Raw genomic sequence first — 19,474 nt, 5'->3', positions numbered from 1 at the left:
TGTCGTGGGCCGGGGGCGCGGGGCCGGGCACCCCCGGTTGGGCTCCCCGGGGCTCCCCCTCGGTGGTTCCGTGGCCGCCGGGGGCCGACGCCAACCTCCTGCCAGGCCGGGGAGAGGGGCCGGCGGCCCTCCTGCTCGCAGCGGTGCCGCTCGGAGGTGTTTGTAGCTCACTCCGTACCCGGGCGATTGGGACACATTCTCCACGGGCAAAAAAACCTCCCAAAGACATAAACTTGCTGTCGCTGCCCCGGCCGAGTCTCACAACCCCCGCTCCCCACACAGGAGAGAAACCGCCGCGGCCGTGCCCTGGGGAGCAGCGCAGCCGCCCACCAGCCGCCACCATCGCTCCCGCGTCCCGAAGAAACACCCGGGGAAGCCCCGCCGGGAACGGCCCGCAGCCCCGGCCAGCGCCGGGCACCTCTGTGCTCCGGGGCCCGGGGGGAACCGGGGAGGGCCGCGGCCCGGCCGGCACAATGGTGGGAAGCGGGAGGCAGCGTCCCACGCTGGGCCGGCACCGGCAGCGTGAGGAGAAAGGAAGGCCGCGCCCCTTCCCGCGTACACCTGCTCGTTTATTTATCCCAGAAGGTGTCACCGAAATTCGGGAATAAGAGAAAACTCCTTAACATCGATTTAGCACGAAGAAACAGGCGTTTCCTTTGATTGCAGCGCTGGGTGTCAGGAGGAGAGTTCCTCACCTCAGGCACACCTAATGCTGGTTCTCTTGTCATATTTATACACAAGTGTTACAAAGATTACAAAGGGGTACACTCCCCGTTACAATAATTAGTTCATATTTCTTCACCTAGTATGCAAACTAGAAGGCCTGCTCAGTTCCTTTCTCCGCCTCTCTCTTTTGCGTAGGTGGGATAATTCGGGTGGGGGGCTCGTGGGTGGGTGGTCATGGGGACCCTGGCCCAAATTACCTTTCCCCTAGTTTCTCAGTATTTCGGTGTTGGCAATTGTTTGCTATACGCCTCAGGAAGATAAGGATGTTGCTGGAGGCAATTAATGTCCTCCCTTTCTGCAAAGTCTGTCCATAAGGACCTTGAAGTGTCTTGTAGCTGCTCCTTTTTCTCATGAGGTGTAGCAGGGGCTCATTCTACAAATCGTTAGCCTTCTACCTAAAGTAACAATGAATAGTTTCTTATCGCATATAATGCAAGTAGGCCTTTGTTACAGGCCTATCTTCTTGGCTACAAAGGGACCAGAAGTAGCCGACAGTGTCCCTCTGAGGACGCGGTGGAGACGACTCTTCGCTACGCGGGCCAGTTGCAGAGAAGTCGGCACCTGCATTTCTCCACAGAAAAACACGAATCCTCCCAGCACCTCTCGGCAGCTCCTGCTGCTTCTCCCGAGTATATTCAATATTGGGTTTATACGAAATGTGGTATTACGTATTCTGGAGTAGGGAGGACTGCCAGGACATCTGGTGTGCGGAACCAGACCGTGCCGGGATGGGAGGTGGCACCTGGTTGTGGCTGCGTGTTCCAGGCAGAGCTGCTGCAGCTGGAACCCCCCCAGCCGCTGCTGAGCCCCGGAGGGTGACGCAGGGCCCGGGTCTGGCCACCGGGCACGCACGGCCCCGGGCTTGATTTAAGCCTTTTCTAGAAATGGCTTTTGCTTGAAATACTGTAGCTGGCAGTTTGGGGAAAAGATCTGTACTGAGCCTGCCAGCAGCTTCCTACCCTGCCTGCCCATGGGAATGGCTCGGAGGAGGGCTCAGAGGAATTGTTCTTGGTCATCTTTGCATGAGCTGTCGCTATGAAAGCAAGCTGGGAGAGCAGCCAGATGAGGGAAAAGTGAATGGGGGGCAGAAAGGGAAAAAGCCACATCCAGAGCGACATAAACAGCCAGCAGACAAAGCTATTTTTTTAACTTTTTGGTCATTCCATTGTCCTGCGGTGAAAGTCCCAGCAGCCTCCTAGCAGAGATGTTTATCTGCATCCACATGCTGCATCTCAGCGACCAGGAAATGATACAGCAGCACTGAAATCATCTCCTCCACGTGGCCCCTTGAGATGTGGGTCCAGCTCCTGTGTGGGATCCGCAGGAGCCTGGGACCTCCACGGGCTGGGCTTGGCCCAGGAGGTCCCTCGCCTGCCTCCGGAGGCGTCTGGGGCCCGCAGGGATGTCGGCGTTTGGGAGCCCCGGTCCACCCATATTGGCTCCGAGTTACTGGCACCCAGTTAGGGGATCTCCACGCGGAGACGCTTTGGCGGGGCAGAGGGCTAATTAACTCTGGGGCGGAAGCAGCAATTTTGAACGTGGGTGCTTCAGCCAAGGAAGTAATAACCGCCGCATGATGGCATTGTCTGCTGCAGGAAGAGGCAGAGGCCCTTCCAGCTCAGGGAAACTCCGCAGAAGCATTCCCAGGGGACAGATTGGGGTGCGAGCGGGACTCTTTCAAAGAGTAGGAAAGGATGCGTGTCCCTTCCTCGGGACACTGTCACCTTCGGGCCGGCGGGGTCAGTGGGGGGCCCTGGCTGCAGGGCAGGAGCTGGGGGCACCTCGGGTGTTTGGTGGTGTTGTTACCGGCCATCCGGTGAGCGCCCAGGGGAAGCGGCGCATTCTTTGCCGGTGGGGAGCTTTCCTCTGGGCGGATGCGGGCCGGCGGTGGCCGGGGGCTCACAGGGGCCGGCTGCAGCACTGCCCTGCACCCCTCCCGCAGGGAGCCTTTGCTCTAGCGCTTTGCCAGTGCTGCCCCATCCCCTGTGCCACAGCTCTGGGGCCCTTGGGGGGGGGTCTTGCTGCAGTCGGGCTGTTCCCTAAATTTCATCCTGCTGGCCCGGAGCAGGTGAAGCTGTGGTGCTCCAGAGGTGTGGGCCAGGCTGGACGTGGAGGACACCCGTAGGGTCCAGCGCAGTGAGAAGGGCACGGGCACATCAGCCCTTGCAGCAGATGGTTTGTGTTGTTTTAGCACACGGGTGTGAGCAGCGCTGCTGTCAGTCACAAGCCCGGGTTTGAGATCAGCTCTGTCCAGGAGGGGGATTTGTTCCCCTTTTTGGATCCCAGACATGCCTCATCTCTGCTTTCTTCACTTCTCCCCTGCTGCCTCCTTGGGTTGATGTGAGGAACCATGGCCCAGAGCAGGAATCTCCCTTATCCTTACCCCCAGAAACCCCTTTGTTAGCTGTCCCCAACACCAAAATGCTAATGGCCAGCACCTGTAGCCTGTTGCTCTGTTAGGAGGTGAAGCACTGCACTGACCCTAAAAGGACACCCCACAGCCACCACAGCTAATTGGGAGCCCAAGGAGCTTTTGCATCAGGTGGTGGGGCAGGCGTGATGCTCCCAGGAGGAAAGTTTGGGTAAGGCAAAAGCGTGTTTTCCTGGGACCAAGCTAATGAGGGAGCAGGTCACTAGTGGGGTTACGACCAAAACCCAGCGGGAGCGTGGAGGATCTGGGCAGAAGCAGAGGAGAAGGAGACACCCTGTCCTTACAATGTGGGGTGCGGAAAAGCTGAGGTGGGAGAGAGGGAAGGGGTCTGGTGACTCCCTGGTCTCTGTGGAGCCAGCAAGGCTTGAAAAGGGTGAAGAGCCTGGGCAGGGAACCTGTGTCTGGGTTTGTGTCCCTGCCCAGCCCCTGTGTTTATTACTGTTAGTTCATTTAACGGCTTGTTGGGTGCTGGGAGCCCTGTGGGCTCCCGGGGGAGCTGTTTGCTGCCACTCACGTCTGTCCCAGGCAGCCATGGGGAGCTCGGTGCATGGCCGAGGCCTGGCAGAAAGAGCCGCCTGAATGAGCGGGGTGACAGCTCTGCTCTGGAGCGCCGTGATGTCCCGGTTCTGTAGGACACTGTCAGGGATCTGAAAGCTCGTGGTGCGGGAGGGCTCAGCGCAGCGCAGGGGGTGCCAGCGGCCCCAGCGCAGCCATGTCTGGCAGGTCCGAGTGCTGCACTGGAAGCTCCTCTTGCCCTTTGGGGCTGGCACGAGGTGCCGCCGGCTCTCACCGAGACACCGTTGGGGGTCAGCCCCAGCAGCACCACTGCAGAGGGGTTTTTCTGGGCCTCTGCTTCACCCGCCGTCATGGCTTAATGATAAGGTCATGTCAAACTGGTCCCGCAGCCGCTGTTGGAAGGCACACACACAGCCTTCTCCTGCCCTGAGGAGACGGGAAGAGGTGAGCCCTTCCGAGAAGGCAATGAAGAGAGCTGCTTCTGGTAAGCTCCTTTCTTGGACGCTGGCAGCATTCGTGTGTAAACATGTTGGATGGAGAAGTGGGAATGTGGAGAGGGGATGACTGTGCTGGCCCACGCGTGCTGTTGGATGGTCCTGAAGGGCTGGATCTGCGACAGGCAGGATGTCCCTGCGCCCCTGAGCGAAGGGCTGGGGCCAGGACCTGGCCATCCCGGCCAGGAGAAGGACTCCACGCAGGACGGGGGTGTTGCTGGCACAGGCGCTTGCTGCTGCTGCGGGAGGGAGGGAGGGATGGGGGGGGGTGACTGGGGCTGCTGCAAAGAGGCTGGGGCCTGGCCCTGGGTCTGGCAGAGGTGAAAGTGGCCCTGGTAGGACCCTTTTGCAGGATGCGAAGGAGAGGAGACCCCCCGCCCCCGTACCACCCTGGGGTGATGCACGGCACAACCAAGAGAGCCTGGCACCAGCTCCTGCAGCAGCTGTGGTCTCCTGCGGCACACGGAGGTTTCTGTCGTGCCCACCCTGACCAGACCTGCTGCCGCTCTCCCCTCTCTTCCCTGCAGTGCAGTGGTGAGAGACCACCAGTGGTGGGGATGGTCGGGTACTCCTGCATCATGCCAGCTCTGTGGAACTGTTGCCTTCGGGGCCTGCAGCTTTGCAGAAGGATTGCAACATCAGGATGTCTCCCCAGCTCGGCGGGGACTGGGCAGGACCAGGGCCCCGACGTGCTCAGGCAAGCCCGCTGTGGAGGAGTCCTGGCACGCTCCTTTCCCTTATCTGCAAAGCTGCCCCAATTTCATCTGTGCCGTCCAGGCACGTCTCCCCAGAGGAACCTTCCCCGTCCCCTGTCCTAGGGAAGAGCTTGCGCCCGGTAGCTGCGCTGCTCTGCGGGGGACAAGTGACTCTTCTCTGTTTAGAAAGAGCTTAACTGTGTTGCAGGCTAAACAGCTCTGTGTTTGTTTCTTTGCACGAGATGTTTTCAACCAACTTAAATCTTGTTTATTGGAGCAGCCGTTGCAGTCCTTGGGAGTCTCCACGGGACAGTTGCAGGATGAGTTGTCCTCAGTTCTGGCTGCTCCGGCTGCCGAGGAGAGGCACCGATTCCTGTATGCGCCTTTCCGCGTAATGTCCCACCGGGATCAGCCACCAGCTTGCAGCTCAGATCGGGGGGAAAAGCCGCATCCCGCAGCCCGGCTGGCTTGGGATTGATGGACTGGATGCTGACTGGTAGCTGTGGGCCGCCTCACTGTGAAAAACATGGAGCATTGGCGCTTTGCACTGCGCGCTGGAGCTCAGATTTGTTCATATTCACAGGGAAGGAAGAAACCATTGTGTTCAGAGAAGTGAAAGCCTGTGTAATGTCCTCTGCTATTTTCGAGAACATTTTCTACTTAAAGCAGTTTCCTAAAAACACAAGCCCTGCACTGGTTGATACTTCCCAAATAGGAGTAGTTCCATCTCCTGCAGAGACGCTGGCTGCAGACAGCCCCAGACATGTGGTCCTCATTTCCTGCCTTTTTCTTTAATGTGACAAAGTTCAAAGTCGTGCAGGGCCGAATAGATTTTTCTGGGTCCCTGGTCAGTTAATTCTCTCCCTTATTTACACTAACAGCTCAAGAGCTCTGCATTAAGCACAGGCTGAGGGCATCTCCACAATGAGAGGCCACCTTTGGCTCTAAGGAACCATCTCCTCTGTCTGGCACTGGTTGCCTTGGCCAGGAGAGAGGATGTTGGGTTGGTTCTGGACCACTCTGGGCCATTCCGCCCAGTGCCATGTCATTGGAAAAGCCATCGGGATTTCTCCAGATTGAAGTCTGGGAATCTGGTCCCACACGTTGGGGACCGGTGGCATGCGCTGGCCTCATCGGCGGTACATGCACCACCAGTCTCCCACGTCCTGGCTCACAGACCTTGCTGCACATGCACTCCTCCTCAAGAGAAGCTGGAGGAGCCCGTTTCTGGTGGGTGTGGAAGCTCTGCCACAGTGGTGGTGCTTGAGCTGCATCGAGCCTCGAGCTCATGGGCTGCGGTAAAGGGGGATGGTGTCAGAGCGGCGGCCAAGCTGCCAGTCCCACCGAGAGGTGGATGTAGCGCAAGGATGAGCTGCCACAAGGCAGCTTGCAGCTGGGAGCATTAGTGGGGGGGGAAAGAGAATCTCACCATGTGTCTGGAGTTGGAGTCCTGGGTCAGCCTGTCTCTGCTGCAGCATCAAGACCAGCTGGGTCTTCCCAAAAGCTAAGTGTCCCTGCTGCCTCTTTGCAGCAAGCCTTTGGGACAGAGATCATGGACACCATTGTGGACAGCAAAGGATGCTGTTACTACTTGCTACCAGGGGTGCTGGGCTTCCCTGCTCCAGGAAGACCAACTCCTGAGGTCTTGGAGTTCCTGAACAGTCCATGCAGTGGAAGTCATCAGCATTCTCATCTGATTAGCTCTGGCATCTCTTTCTTCCAGGTAAGGTACAGCCTCCTAGGTCTCACTGACTTTTCCTTTTTCTCCAGTCACCACCTGATTTCCAGGAACAGTAACAAGGAGCTCATAGTCCTTCTTGCACGAGGAACCAGGAGTAGCCAAGGATCTGAAATTTCCAGCATGGAAAGTCCCTGTAGGAGACAAGCCATGTTCTGGGGGTGTTTTCTATTTGTTTACGACGTAGCCCTTGTTCTCTTTGCATATTTTTTTGCACATTGCCTTTTGGGATCATGTTGCTTTTCGCTTTCAGGAACAATTCTCCTGGCATTACTCATACATTCCTTCCACGTGCACAGACCTTGACCTTGTGCATAGCTGGAGCACCAGCCTGTGAACAGCCCTGACAAAGCTGCAGTGGGTGCAAAATGTTGGAGCTGCTTTCATGTCTCTCAAGATGGGATCTGGCCCTTTGGCTAGCGGTTTGGAGCAATAAGCCAAGCTCCTGGCTAATGGTTGCCAGTGAGCATCTAAAGGTTGGGGTATGGCATCAGACCAGGCTTCTGATCATGCCTTGTGCTGGCACCAACATCCAGTCCACACCAGACCTTGCTCTCCCTTTCTCCGCAGCACAGCCAGCTTTAAGTAGCAGGACATCCATCCTGTCTGTCCTTAGAGCAGAGCAGGAGCTGGAGCCACACGGCCCCGACTCCAACCTCAACACCGAGCTGTCTGGTGCGAGCTACAGAGCCTTTTTGCAAATGCTGAGGAGCAAACCTGGAGCTGCGTTGGATGGCCCAGCAGTGCAGAGTGCCCTGTGCTCCCTCTGCCCACACTCCACAGCAGCTGCACGGACCTACATTTGCTCATGTGTTTTCCTTGTCCATGTTTCAGGTCAGCCTAAGGGCCTTCATCATTCATACTACAGTAATAGGGGGGAAAAAAGCCCAACCCTTTCCCTAGTATCTTCTGCTTTTCTTTGGAGCTACACCACCCCTTCGCAGAGCCTTTGAATGCTAAGGGCAACCTTGAGAAGCTTCCTTCCAGTCCTCCTAAGAAAGAATGGGGAAGGACTGTGATGAGCTGCCCCAGCCCGTGGTCTTCACTGGAAAGATGTGATGTTCACGGTGGGCTTTCTTCCTCCTTGGTCTTGGTCTGCTTGGTTTCATTTTCATACATTTTCTTAGCACAGTCTGTGCTCCCTGGTTCCCAGCTACTCAGTTTTTCTGCTCTTTGTTTCCTTGAAGGCTGGTTGTCCCTGACTCGCAGGGTTGCACACTCCATTGCTTGGGCGCTGTGATTTGTGTTTATGGATCAGGATGGCTGGTGTCCTCCTCCACATCGCAATTTAATCTACCATCCCAGACCTGCCCTGAATAACTACCTGCTATTCCTAGAAACTAAACCAAAACTAAATCAAATTAAGACAACAGCAATTGCCTAGACACCTTCTATCGTAACTAAAGAATCTAAAATCAGCTGAAGCCAAGATGAGCCCAGAGAAGTCCTGAGACCCTTCACTGTCAGATCAATACAACACAGATTCACAGACTGGTCGGGGTTGGCAGGGACCTCTGGAGATCATCTCGTCCAGCCCCCTGCTAGAGCAGCATCACCCACAGCAGGTCACACAGGACGGCGTCCAGGTGGGTTTGGAATCTCTCCAGAGAAGGAGACTCCACCACCTCTCTGGGCAGCCTGTCCCAGGGCTCGGTCACCCTCAGAGGGAAGAAGTTTTTCTTCATGTTCAGATGGAACTTCCCATGTTCCAGCTTGTGCCCGTTGCCCCTTGTCCCGTCACTGGGCACCACTGAGAAGAGTCTGGCCCCTTCCTCTAGACACCCACCCTTCAGATATTGATAAGTGTTGATGAGATCCCCTCTCAGCCTTCTCTTCCCCAGACTAACCAGCCCCAGCTCTCTCAGCCTTTCCTCATACCAGAGATGCTCCAGGCCCCTCCTCATCCTCACAGCCCTCGGCTGGACTCTCTCCAGCAGTTCCCTGTCTGTCTGGAACTGGGGAGCCCAGACCTGGACACAGAACTCCAGATGTGGCCTCACCAGGGCAGAGCAGAGGTTACAGCAGAAATATCTCCTGGGCTACAGCAGGTCCTCTGACTTTGGTTTTTTCAGTGCTGCAAGACCTAAAAGAAGTACAGTAGGCAGCTGGCACTGGCGTGCTGGAGGGGCAGATGTGCAATGGGACGGGAGGGGGGCGTAGGGAGTGACAATGCCAGCCCAGGTCTGTCACTGATCGTTGGAGCTGCCCACTGCCATCGCAGCTAGTTGCTGTGCCTTTGCGTCCTGCTTTCGGTGGGAACTGCAGGGCTTGCTGATGGCTTAGACTCACGCCGCCGCTGGCACCCGAAGTTTTGCTGTGTCCCACCAAGCCACACTGAGGCTGCAGCTGCCCTCCACCCTCGTGCTGCGGGGTGTCCTTCTGCAGATCCCACCGCCGAATCCAGCTGCCGAGCTCACTGGGACAAGGGGAGGGCTCTGAGAATCTCCTGGAAGAGTCGCCTACCAGGTAAAATCACCACCAGCCCAGTCCGCGCAGAAAAAGCGGCTGCATTACCCTGCCAAAGCGCTGTTTGTGCCTTAAAACACCACCACCTGTGGCAGGTCGTGCCTTTGGCAAACAAAGCCCTCGCCCTCGTGTTTTACGTGCGTGCTGGAGCCCTTGCCCAGTTTTACCCATCGCTGGCAGCAAAGCCTTTGCAGAAGCAGGAGAACCTGTTTCTTCAGGGCAGATGTGGGCGCGTGTGGGCTGTGCCATCGCTCCCAGCAGCCAGGGTGCCCAGGCGCCTCGGGCAATGCCAGTTCCTGGAATAAAAGTTTCCTGTAAGGCTCTGCCCAGCCCGAGATATCAGGGTTTGGGGAAGGGGCCAGAAAACATCCCAACAGATGCAACAAGTTCTGTTCTGGCTGGATCAGACAGACTATTTCAAGGTCTTAATTTTTATTTATTTTATAGGTTGAAATAGGTTTTATCTTCTATTACAATATAAGCAAAGGCTGAAGTTACAGTCTGGGAGTTTCACCAAATGTTTTAAAAATGCACCATATGGAAACCTGGGGATTTTCACTCTTTAGGAGTAAAATCCCAACTGGAACTGCTGGAATTTCCCACAGCAGAGAGAAGCCACGTTTCCACGAGCCCTCAGAAAACTCTGGGGAAAAGATTTCGAGGGCAGCCACGCTGCCTGAGTCTTGGTCTTATCTTTATCTTTCAGATGAGGGAGTTGACAGTGGAAAAATGTTATTCTGCTGGGATCCCAGATGAAAGAGAAAGTAAGGGTGCAGGATATGACCGCTCTGTTGTTGTGTCCACACCAGAGCTGGCTTTGTGCTGGTGGGAAAGCCCCCCCAGCCAGGCTGGTTGCTTGCAGCTCTGGGGGCCTCGTGCTCCTGCTCTCAGCATCAGCAAGAGCCCGACGGCCGAGACCCTGCCGTATATCGAAGTCAGGGCTGTAGTCACAAGCACCCGCCACAGACAGCGTGCCCGGGGAACGAGGAGCTGCCTGGGGAGACTGCGGGGTCCCTGCTCACCCCTCGCCTTGGTGATGCTCCCAAGAGCCAGCCTGGCGTGAGCTCACCGACCTAGCTGATGAACTGGTAATCCTGATTGATTAGCAAATTCCACCTCTTTTGGCCTAATGACCAACGCTGCTGCTATGAGATGGCTGCCAAAAGGGAAGGGAATATCTGCTCTTGCATTTGGGGTAAATAATGAGGTTATCGTGTAATGGGGAGCTGTGGGCTGGAGGTGGGGAGGGCTTTACAAGCCTAAGGACAGTGGTGCCTGAGCACAGGCCGTCTGGCTGAGACACGCATCGGTGGGAGAGGAGGATGGAGCAGCCCACTCCTGAAAGTCCCCGCCTGTCAAGGAGGCAGGAGCTGCCCTGCATGCACTTAGGAAAGCTGATCTAAGTGTAGCTGGGGAATTCCAGGAGCCATCTAGCTCAGGAGCAGGCAGTATTCCCTCCCCTGTCCCGCTCCTTTCTCCGCCTCCTGTCGTCACCGAGACGGATGCAGGGGAGATGAATAACAGCTGAAAACCCGTCTTGGGGCTTCATAATCCTGGAATGACCTGCAGCAGCTGTGTTGCTCCAGAGGATGCCATAAGCAGTCGGGAGCAGGAAATACTGCCTGTAATCCTTCCCTGCGTTCCCTTCCTACTGCCGACCACGGGACCATGAAGGCCCTTTGTCTCCAGGTCCTGTTTGTGCTGAGGACGTTGTGCCTGGTGACCCTGGCTGAAGGTGAGCCACAGCTCCGCTTCCCACCCCCTGGGCTCCCCAGGGGAGCAGCCGGGATCACGCCCGGGGCTGGTGAGCTGTGCGGGGGGAGGCAGGCGGTGCCGGATGGGGCTATGAGCACCGAGAGACCTTCGTGGGCTGTGGGAGATCTCGTAGGAGTTTCTGATGATCCGTAGTAGAAAAGAAGCGTAATGTGCTTCTTTTCCCCTTTTTTCACATCCCCTAGGGGCATGCCGTGGGGGCAGACCGCAGTCTGTCCAAGGATGGATGTCTGTCCGCACAGGCTCCCTCCCATCGCTGCGAGGCTGGGGGGGGGGTGCTGTCGCCTGCAGCTCTAGTACCTGTGCAGTGTGCGTGCGTGCATGTGTGTGTGCGTGTGTGCACAGGTGGGACACGCTCTCCTGTTCGCTGGGCAAAGATCTTTGCCTGCTCCAGGGTGGTGCTGAGCGGGGCCGGAGGACGGGCAGGAGGTGGGTGCAGCTCTCCCCGGGGCTGTGCACACATCAGTGATCGCTGCCCAAGATAGTAATTAAGCAGGGCGGATTGCCAGGCTGGCAGCCAACATCTCAGCAGCGCAGGTAAAGCTGGACTTTGCCCAGGATGAAGGGACGATCTGTTCGCACCATGGGAAGGGAGAGGGGCAAGGAGCCCTAAAGATCTGTGCCTGGTGCTGCCGGGTGGGAGGAGTGAGGAGAGCAAGACGGGGATGGAGCTTCTTCCTCCCCTTCACACCTCCGGGCAGGTTCTCGCCTGAGTAAAGCGAGCAGCAGGGATGCCGGGCTGCTCACCCTGCCGTTTGAACCTGCTGCCTGCTCCGGCACTGCCTGGCTCCGCTCGCCGGCGGCCAGGAATCCATCTCCTCTGGCTGGCTCTGCAGAGAGAAAGGCTGGTGGTGCTCCCTGCCAGGGTCTCCTGAGGAGACAAATAGGTGCTGCTCCCAGGAGCGGTGCCTCCAAGGAGTGGTGGTCCCAGGTGGGTAAACTCGCAGATCCCAGGTGTCCCGGAGGTCCCTTTGGCAAAGATTCAGATGCAGCTCGGAGAAGCGGAGCTGTGTGCCCCAGAGGAGGGGGAGCACCAGGGCTGGCTCCCTGCGACACCACTCTCTCCTTGGAGGGTGCTTTCCAAGCTCCTCCACTCTGGGAAAAACATGCCCTGAGCTCAGCTCATTGCAAACCATTTATTTGTGATGCCAATAACTGGAAAATCAGTTGATAATTATCAGAGAGCCCTTGGGAGCAGTCCCTGCCCACTCCCTGCCAACCACCTCCCCGACTGTCCGCAGGGATGGATCTGGCCCTCTTGTGCAGTGCCTGCTTGGCTGAACAGTGCTCCTGAAAGTGGGGGACACCAGCAGTATATCCTGTGGCTAATGAGAGTTAATTGGGAAGTCGGTCATTCCTGAGTGGGTATTCTTGTCCCTACAGTGCCACAGACGATGTTATTCTGTGAACAAAGAGTTTTGCTTTAGCATTATAGAGACTGGAGATTGAAATGTGCTGCTGTATAGGGGCCACAGGAGCATTTGCTTGGGATTTCTGTGCAAGCCTGGGTTTCCCCAGTAAATGGATCAAAAGAGTTGAGGGCGTTCCTGGCGCGATGCTCGTTCTTGCACCGGGCGGCTGGATCATTCCCAACTGAACTGCATCAAATTCATCTGTGAATCTGAGACAACATTTTGTAGACACTGCATGATCTAATTCAGACTGCAGCTCCTTTCTTCACAGGGGGCCTCGGGTGAATCAGGGCTTGTTTTTTTAAGCCTTGCCCCCTGGGACATCAGAAACAAATTGCCAGGCTGCGTTGTGCAACTTGTTTCTCCTCCTCTCACTTGGCAAGCGCCTGTTGTTGGAGGCCGGAGGTCGGTGCAGGAATGAAGGGTCCCCAGTAGTGTGACTGGCTTTGACCCCTGAAGGGGTCAAGTGGGGGTTTATATTTGCACTTAGCAAAATGAAAACTGTATTTTCCGGTGGAAATGGAAAAGAGATGTTTGGTGAGAAACTGTGCTGTGGCGCTGGGCTGCTGAGACATCTACAGGAGCAATGTGTCATTCACCAAAAGCTTCTTTCTCTGCACCCTTTCTCTGAGTCCAAGCGGTGTTCAGAGACCACGTACCAGCAAACAGAGGCTTCCCTGGAGAGGAAGTCCCACAGGAGGAGGAGATATGTCTGACCCAGATAAGGAGAGGACAGGCATCCTGCCCTCTGGTCTGCGCTGCCTGCACTAAGAGCCCCTTGGTGATGGTTGCAGCAGGTCTTTTGGGGGTGAAGAAATGTGTCTTCTGGGTACCGTGCTGAGAGCAGTCCTCCTGTGACCCGAAGGGGAGAGGACCTGCAGGTCCAGGTGCACAAAGGACCTCCAGCCGGTGCCTGCCCATCCTGTAAGGCAAGCTGCAGCGGTGTCCCAAGAACCCTGCAATATTCACACGGCTTTTTTTTGCTGGTTTTTGGATATCATCTTATTGCCTGTTTGGGTGGTACAAATAATCGTGGCCCTGATGGGATTTGTCTTCACCTCATTTTAGCAGGGACCGGAAACTTTCATGGCAAGCTTTGGGCTCCTCTTCCCCAGAGAGGGGGAAAAAGAAACAGTCCCAGTTTTTATAGTACCTAATAAGAAGCCAACATTTAATATGTTGAAACTTTTATTTCAGCTCAACCCAAAGCACTTCTGAAGTGTTCAACCGAGTGCAGGAGTTTTACATCTGAGATAGCAGCGAAGCGGATAAGGAGTTACCGGTGGACCGAACCCCAGTGTGCCAAACAAGCTGTCATGTAAGCACTGCCCCACTGCTCCCCCTCCGCCGCCGTGCGCCCTCCGGCACGCACTGCGGTGAGCCATGCCCTGTCGGCAAATGCCTCTGCTTTGGAGCAAGGAGCAGTCGAAGCAGAGCCAACGCTGGTATTGGTTTGAAGGGTGGGTGGGGTTTTTTTCCCCTGTTTAAAGACCAGCAACCTCCAAGTGAGACCGGGGGCTCGCGCGCGGAGCGAGACAGGGATAAATGGACGGGGAGGGGTACAGGCGGACGCACTTGTGGGCAGAACGGGGCAGCGGAAGCACACAGGGCCAGAGCTCGCGTGTTTCTGTGAAAGCACGTGTTACCTCTGGGGACAGATCCAGACTTGTGAGCTTGTCTGGAGATGGGAAAAGCTCCATCTTTTTCCCCAGGATAATTGTTGTTTTCACCTTACCCTGAAGATGAGGCACCATCAAGACCACTTAATTGCAGCTCAGGAGGTGCCGAAATAAATAATCCATCCATCCAACCCAGTGGTGGCTTGAGAGAGTCGGTGCTGCTGTCTGCATGCCTTCCCTATCAGGCTGACCATCTGCACCAGTGTTTTCTTTATCCAGTAAGCGATCCCTTTTTATTTTCAGATTTATTACTCTGAAGTCCTTGGAGATGTGTGCAGATCCAGAGGCAGAGTGGGTGAAGAAGATTGTAAAGAAACTGGACCAGAAAAAGGCCACAGCCTGCCCACTGCCTCCTGGTGCCGCTTCAGCAGTGGCACCAGAAGAACCTGGTGTTTTTCAGAAACATGTTGGTCTTACAGTAACAGCTTCCTCTCAAGCCACTGCTCCGACTAGTTTCTTCCCAGGGACTGGCACAACAGTTTTGGAGAGAATACGTGTTCCTGCTGCCAGGACGGAGGCGTCCAGCAAGTCCCCAGCAGTCACACAGGACACCACCCAGCTCCATGCAGGACTGTCCCCCGTGATGTGGGAAGTTGCTGCCCACTCTGAAGTCACTCCAGAAGCAAACAGAGACTCCTTAAAATCTCCTGCACCTTCAAAAACTTTTGGAGCAGGCATAGTCTCCAGCCAGCCCACCCCATATCCCACGGCTCTTGCGCATGGCTTTGACAGTGCCGTAGGATCTACAGAAGAACCTGTAGGACATACTGCAAATGCTACGGCTGGTGTTCGAGTCATGACTTCTCCTAGCTCAAATTCAGACCCCACGGCCAGTACTAAAGGATCAGACCATCCTGTACTTCTGAAAAATGAATCCCTGGACCCTACAAGTGCAACAGCCAATGCACCAGATGCTGCTCCTAAGAGTTTTAGCTCAGATCTCCCCTCCATCCTGGGCAGCATGGAGATCGCCACAATCCCGGCCTCACCAGTTCCTCCAAAGAATACTTCGGTTTCTACTCCAAACTCCACAAACGCCACAGACAAAGGTCCTTCTGTCCATACCGACAAGGTCATCGGTTCCTTTGCAGATGCTTTTGGTACTAGAACATTTGGTTATTCATTGCTTGTAGGAAAGCAAGAGCCTTCTGATACGTTAGTTTTTACTAGTCAGGCGTTCTCAGGCCAAGCCGGAGAGCAGGTGACTAAAGAAAGACCAAGTGATCAGCCGCTTCCCACCTTCCTGTCAAGATCTCAAATGCTCTTTGTCATCCCATTTTCTGTGGTAGGTGGTCTGCTGGCTTGCAGTATTGCTGTTGTATGGCTATATCTAAAATCTGGTGTCAAAACAGGAGAAATGTCCAGAGAAATGGTACAGGGCTTGCTCTACCAGAAGGGGGGACATCAAAATGATGTCTATCCGATGGAAGTAATCTGAATGCTTTATGGCCTGGACATTTTCGGTCTAAACTACATGTGTGTTGCTGCAGGAAAGCTAAGTTTATGCTAAACTAGTGATCAGCAGAAAGCAAGGCAGGGAATAAAAATACCAGAGAAAACTGGGGTTTTGGGGTTTTTGGGGGTTTTTCGGTTTTGTTTTTGTTTCTTTTTTTTTTTTTCCCCCAGAGCTGAACATTCAAAAATATATCTATCTAACACGTCATTGATCAATGATGGTATTTTGGTAAGACATGAGAGGCTTTTTTTCTTCTGGCACTGTTACAAACAAAGGCTGTTGCTGTTCTAGAGCTGCTTGGTGGCTCTTTGCCAGCTGGTGGGCAGAAGTGAATTTCCAAATTGCTGTTGGGAATTTTTCTGCATTTCATCATAGCCCAGCCGAAAAGCCACCCACTCAGCCACGCTCCGGGACTCAAGCTCAACCACGCTGAGCAATCTTAACACCAAAACCACACAATTTGCACTTAAATTCTCTGCTGCTTCTTTCTTTCCAGTTCAGGTCGCTACTCTGTCAGACCAAGACTGACGCTGGTGGTCAGCTGGGTGCCGGTTCCCCCTGGGCTGATCAAATACCCCATTTACTCTTGCCGGAGACACAAGGGGTAGTCTAGCTTTTCAGACAGAGGTGACGAAAACTGCATCTGATAAGGGGACTGAAGGTCATTGCTACAGATTTCTCCTTCAGAGGAGCAGGCAACCCACAATCTATCTCCTCCTTGAAATCAGGCCACCTTTATCTCCAACAGCTATGGGCATTTCCTCTTGCAGATTTAGTCTGAGACCTGGTTCTTGGCAAATCAACTGCAATAAAATCCTTCTGCCAGCTGATACGCCCTGTGTCTGGCTGCGTCCAGTGCCGGGGCAGGACAATGTGGATGAGCCTTTGCGAACAGGAGAAAAGGAGAAGTCACCCAATGATTTTGCTGTTCCTGTGATAACATTGGAGGGGTTTTGCTGTTCTCTGCAAGCACAAAACCCAGGAGCTACTCTCCTGGAGGAGCTAAATGCAATTCTGGATTTAGTCATATAGGAATTATGCCACCACAGCAGACATACCATCCTTCTGGTCCCATATTCTCTGTAGAAATCCACAAAAAAAGCATAAAATTCCTGTTCATGTCCTACACTGCAGCTGCATTTTAGTTTTTCCTTTTTTTTGGATAGCACTGACCACTAGGCTATTAAAGCACTGTAACAGCACCAGGTTTTTTTTTTAAACCCAAATTGGTCTTGATTTTTATACATCTAGATGTTGCTGTATGTAAGCCTTACCTTTTCTCTCTGGTCAGTTCCTGAAAGCCTTTGTTAAACATTGACTCCAGCATGAATTTTGCTGGAGCATGCAAAGGTCTTCATGATACGACGCTCTGTAGGTAGAGATACATGTCAAGGGTCAGATCCTCCTTTAACCAACCTCAGTGGATCAGATCCTCGAGTATAAATATGCACGTAGAAAAAAAAGAAAGCAAAACAACCTAATAAGCAAAAATGATGGGCCAGCTGTAAAGCAGAGCTAGAAGAAGGCAGCTTATTAGATCCATCAGATTGCACCTTCAGCATCCATCCAGCCCTGGAGGTGGAGAGGATAGACTGCAATGGTGTTTGGTTTCTGCCATCTTTCAGTCCCTCATTTCTGCGTATTGTTGACTTGAGAGAGGGGAGCCAGGGATTCATCTCGGGCTTTGCAAGTACGGAATGCAATCAGATTAATTGTAATTAGGAATTTGGGGTGAAACCCCACCTTGTGCAGCAGCACTCCTGTGCAGCCCAGCTGTGTAACACTGGCTGGGGTTGATTTAAGCTGAAGGAGAGGAGATTGAGATGAAATGAGATATGGGGAAGAAATCCTTCCCTGTGAGGGTGCTGAGGCCCTGGCACAGGGTGCCCAGAGAAGCTGTGGCTGCCCCTGGCTCCCTGGCAGTGTTCAAGGCCAGGCTGGATGGGGCTTTGGGCAACCTGGGCTAGTGGAGGGTGTCCCTGCCCATGGCAGGGGGTGGAACTGGATGGGCTCTGAGGTCCCTCCTGACCCAAACCAGTCTGGGATTTACCTGGGGGGGGTAAATGAGGACCTGTCAGCACCACCTCCCCATCCACCCCGCTCGTGCACAACTGGGGTTTGTAGCCTCACAATTCGTAGGATGGTGTGCTATGGTATTATTGTTATATGAAACACTAGAAATGTTATTTTTGTAGTAAAATTATGTAGCCATTTTGATGCATGTAATGTCCTGTCCTTGCTACTGGAGCTAGGTTGCTCTCCAGGCACTACAGCAAATGGAGCAGATGCTTGTCTGGCTACGGGTGAAGTCCTTGGCCTGGAGCGATGCTGGGGAGATGAACGTGCACCAGGCAGATGTGATCACTTTGAGTTCCACCATGGTATTTGTAAGGACACCGGTTTCACCTCCACAACTGGCTCCCACCGCCTTCCATCTGCTGTGGTCATGCTGGCAGGAGGAGCTGCTCCTCCAGCCTGGATCCGTCCTTGTGCTCGCCTTGCTCCCCGTCCTGTTCCCAGGCCGCGCGCCTGCACCCCTCATGGGGGGCAATTAAAACCCAGGGCAGGGCCGGTGTGTGTGTGGGGGGGGGGGGTCGCTGTTCCTCCTTGCTTTACGCTGCATGATGGGCAGCCGGGGGGGCACAAGGTGAGTGCCGGTGCTGAAGGACGGAGCCCATGGGTGTCACCGGTCCCTGGGGCTTAAAATGTCATTTGCTGTAGAGCACAGTCGCTGTTACAAGGCTGATTCATTTGTGTATCGAGTATATACGAGTGTGTGCGTGAGATATATGTTCTGTACCTTTTTTTAGAAGTAAAAGTAATAAAGTCCTTATGTTAAACCTCTGGTCCTTGGGGCGTTCAGCCCAGGGTGGGGTGACCGAGGCCGGTCCCCGCAGAGCTGGGGAGGTGAACGTGCGTGGTTAAGCACGGCGGGGGTGTCCCAGCATCGCCGAGGGATGGCAAAGCTGGCACTGCTGATGCGGCTGGGCTGTAGCTCCACCCCTTCACTGTTTATGGGCTTCGATCTTGCGAACAATTTGCAAAGAATATTTTTTTCTCACAGTGAGTCACATTTCCCGTCCTGCTAAGGTGATCCTGGGAAAAAAAAAACAAAACAGCCGGGTTTTTGTTTTGTTTAAGCAAAGCCACAATCAAAGAAGAACCCACAGGAAACAAAGGAGTCTGTAAGGGAGCAAGAAGCCAAGGGCTGAGCTAGGACCTCTCCCACCTCAGCCAGGCTTTGGGCTGCTCTCGCCTGCTCCTCTCGTGCTGGGGAGGAGAGGTGGGAAAGGCAAAGCAACGCCACAGCCAGTGCCCAGGGACTCGCCCGGAGTGGGAGCTGGAAGGAGCAAGAGGGTCAGGGATGATGACCTCCTCTGCGTCCCAGGAGCCCTCGTGCTCCGGCACCGCCGGTGTGCTGGGAAGACGGTGAGGTCTGTGAAAACATCCCCCAGATGAATCACCAGGCCAGAAAGATCAATTTTGAGATAAGCAGCTCTGTGAAAAGAAAAGCACTTTTTTCTTCTTTTCTTTTCTGCTCTCTGTTATGGGGAGGGGGCGGGCGAGGGAGGGGAGGGCTGTGTAAACAAGTCAGCCCTCAACAAGATGAATCATTTCCGACACGCAGAGCGAGCCCAGGCAGCAGCGTGGGGCCGTTCAGGGGCTGCGGCCCCGGAGCACCAAGGGAGCTTTTGGATGCCCGGTCCCTCAGCCGGCTGCTGGCACACGCTCGCTGGCTTTGCTGCTGCTCCCTGGCTTCTCTGTGTCTGACAGTGCAGGGAAAGACCTTGTGCGAAGGATGTCCAACCGTGTCCATCTTCCTGTGTGAGAAGCTGAAAAGTCCTTGATTGCTGGGCAACAGCTAAAAGATTAGTGTGTTATCAACATTATTCTCATCCTAAATCCAAACCACAGCACTGTACCACCTGCTGGGAAGAAAATTAACTCTATCCCTGCCGAAACCAGCGTGCTCCACCTGGAGGTCCATGGGCTGCCTCAGATGTAGATTTTTGGCTCAGGAGAAAACTGATGCCAAGTCTGTCATGCTTAGGTGGCACAAGGCTTGCAAGGTGGGACCTGGTGTGCAA

General features: G+C 54.6%; 1 protein-coding gene across 2 annotated transcripts; it reads left to right on the top strand.

The window, feature by feature from the left end:
* Positions 1-10,332: 10,332 nt before the first annotated feature.
* Positions 10,333-18,226, top strand: CCL22 (C-C motif chemokine ligand 22). 2 transcript variants are annotated; one of them, XM_075765323.1, is made up of 3 exons: positions 10,333-10,801; positions 13,449-13,569; positions 14,174-18,226. In XM_075765323.1, exons 1-3 carry the CDS (start codon positions 10,735-10,737, stop codon positions 15,366-15,368), a joined length of 1,383 nt encoding a protein of 460 aa, XP_075621438.1. In that variant the 5' UTR covers positions 10,333-10,734; the 3' UTR covers positions 15,369-18,226. The 2 variants fall into 2 exon arrangements, with proteins under 2 accessions (XP_075621438.1, XP_075621439.1); XM_075765324.1 differs by lacking the exons at positions 10,333-10,801; positions 13,449-13,569 and adding an exon at positions 13,590-13,711.
* The last annotated feature ends 1,248 nt before the right edge of the window (positions 18,227-19,474 follow it).

Source organism: Balearica regulorum, chromosome 13 (genome assembly GCF_011004875.1).
Source record: "Balearica regulorum gibbericeps isolate bBalReg1 chromosome 13, bBalReg1.pri, whole genome shotgun sequence".
Taxonomy (NCBI): domain Eukaryota; kingdom Metazoa; phylum Chordata; class Aves; order Gruiformes; family Gruidae; genus Balearica; species Balearica regulorum.
Note: the sequence above shows the minus strand (reverse complement) of the source record. Positions and strands in the feature narration are given on the sequence as shown.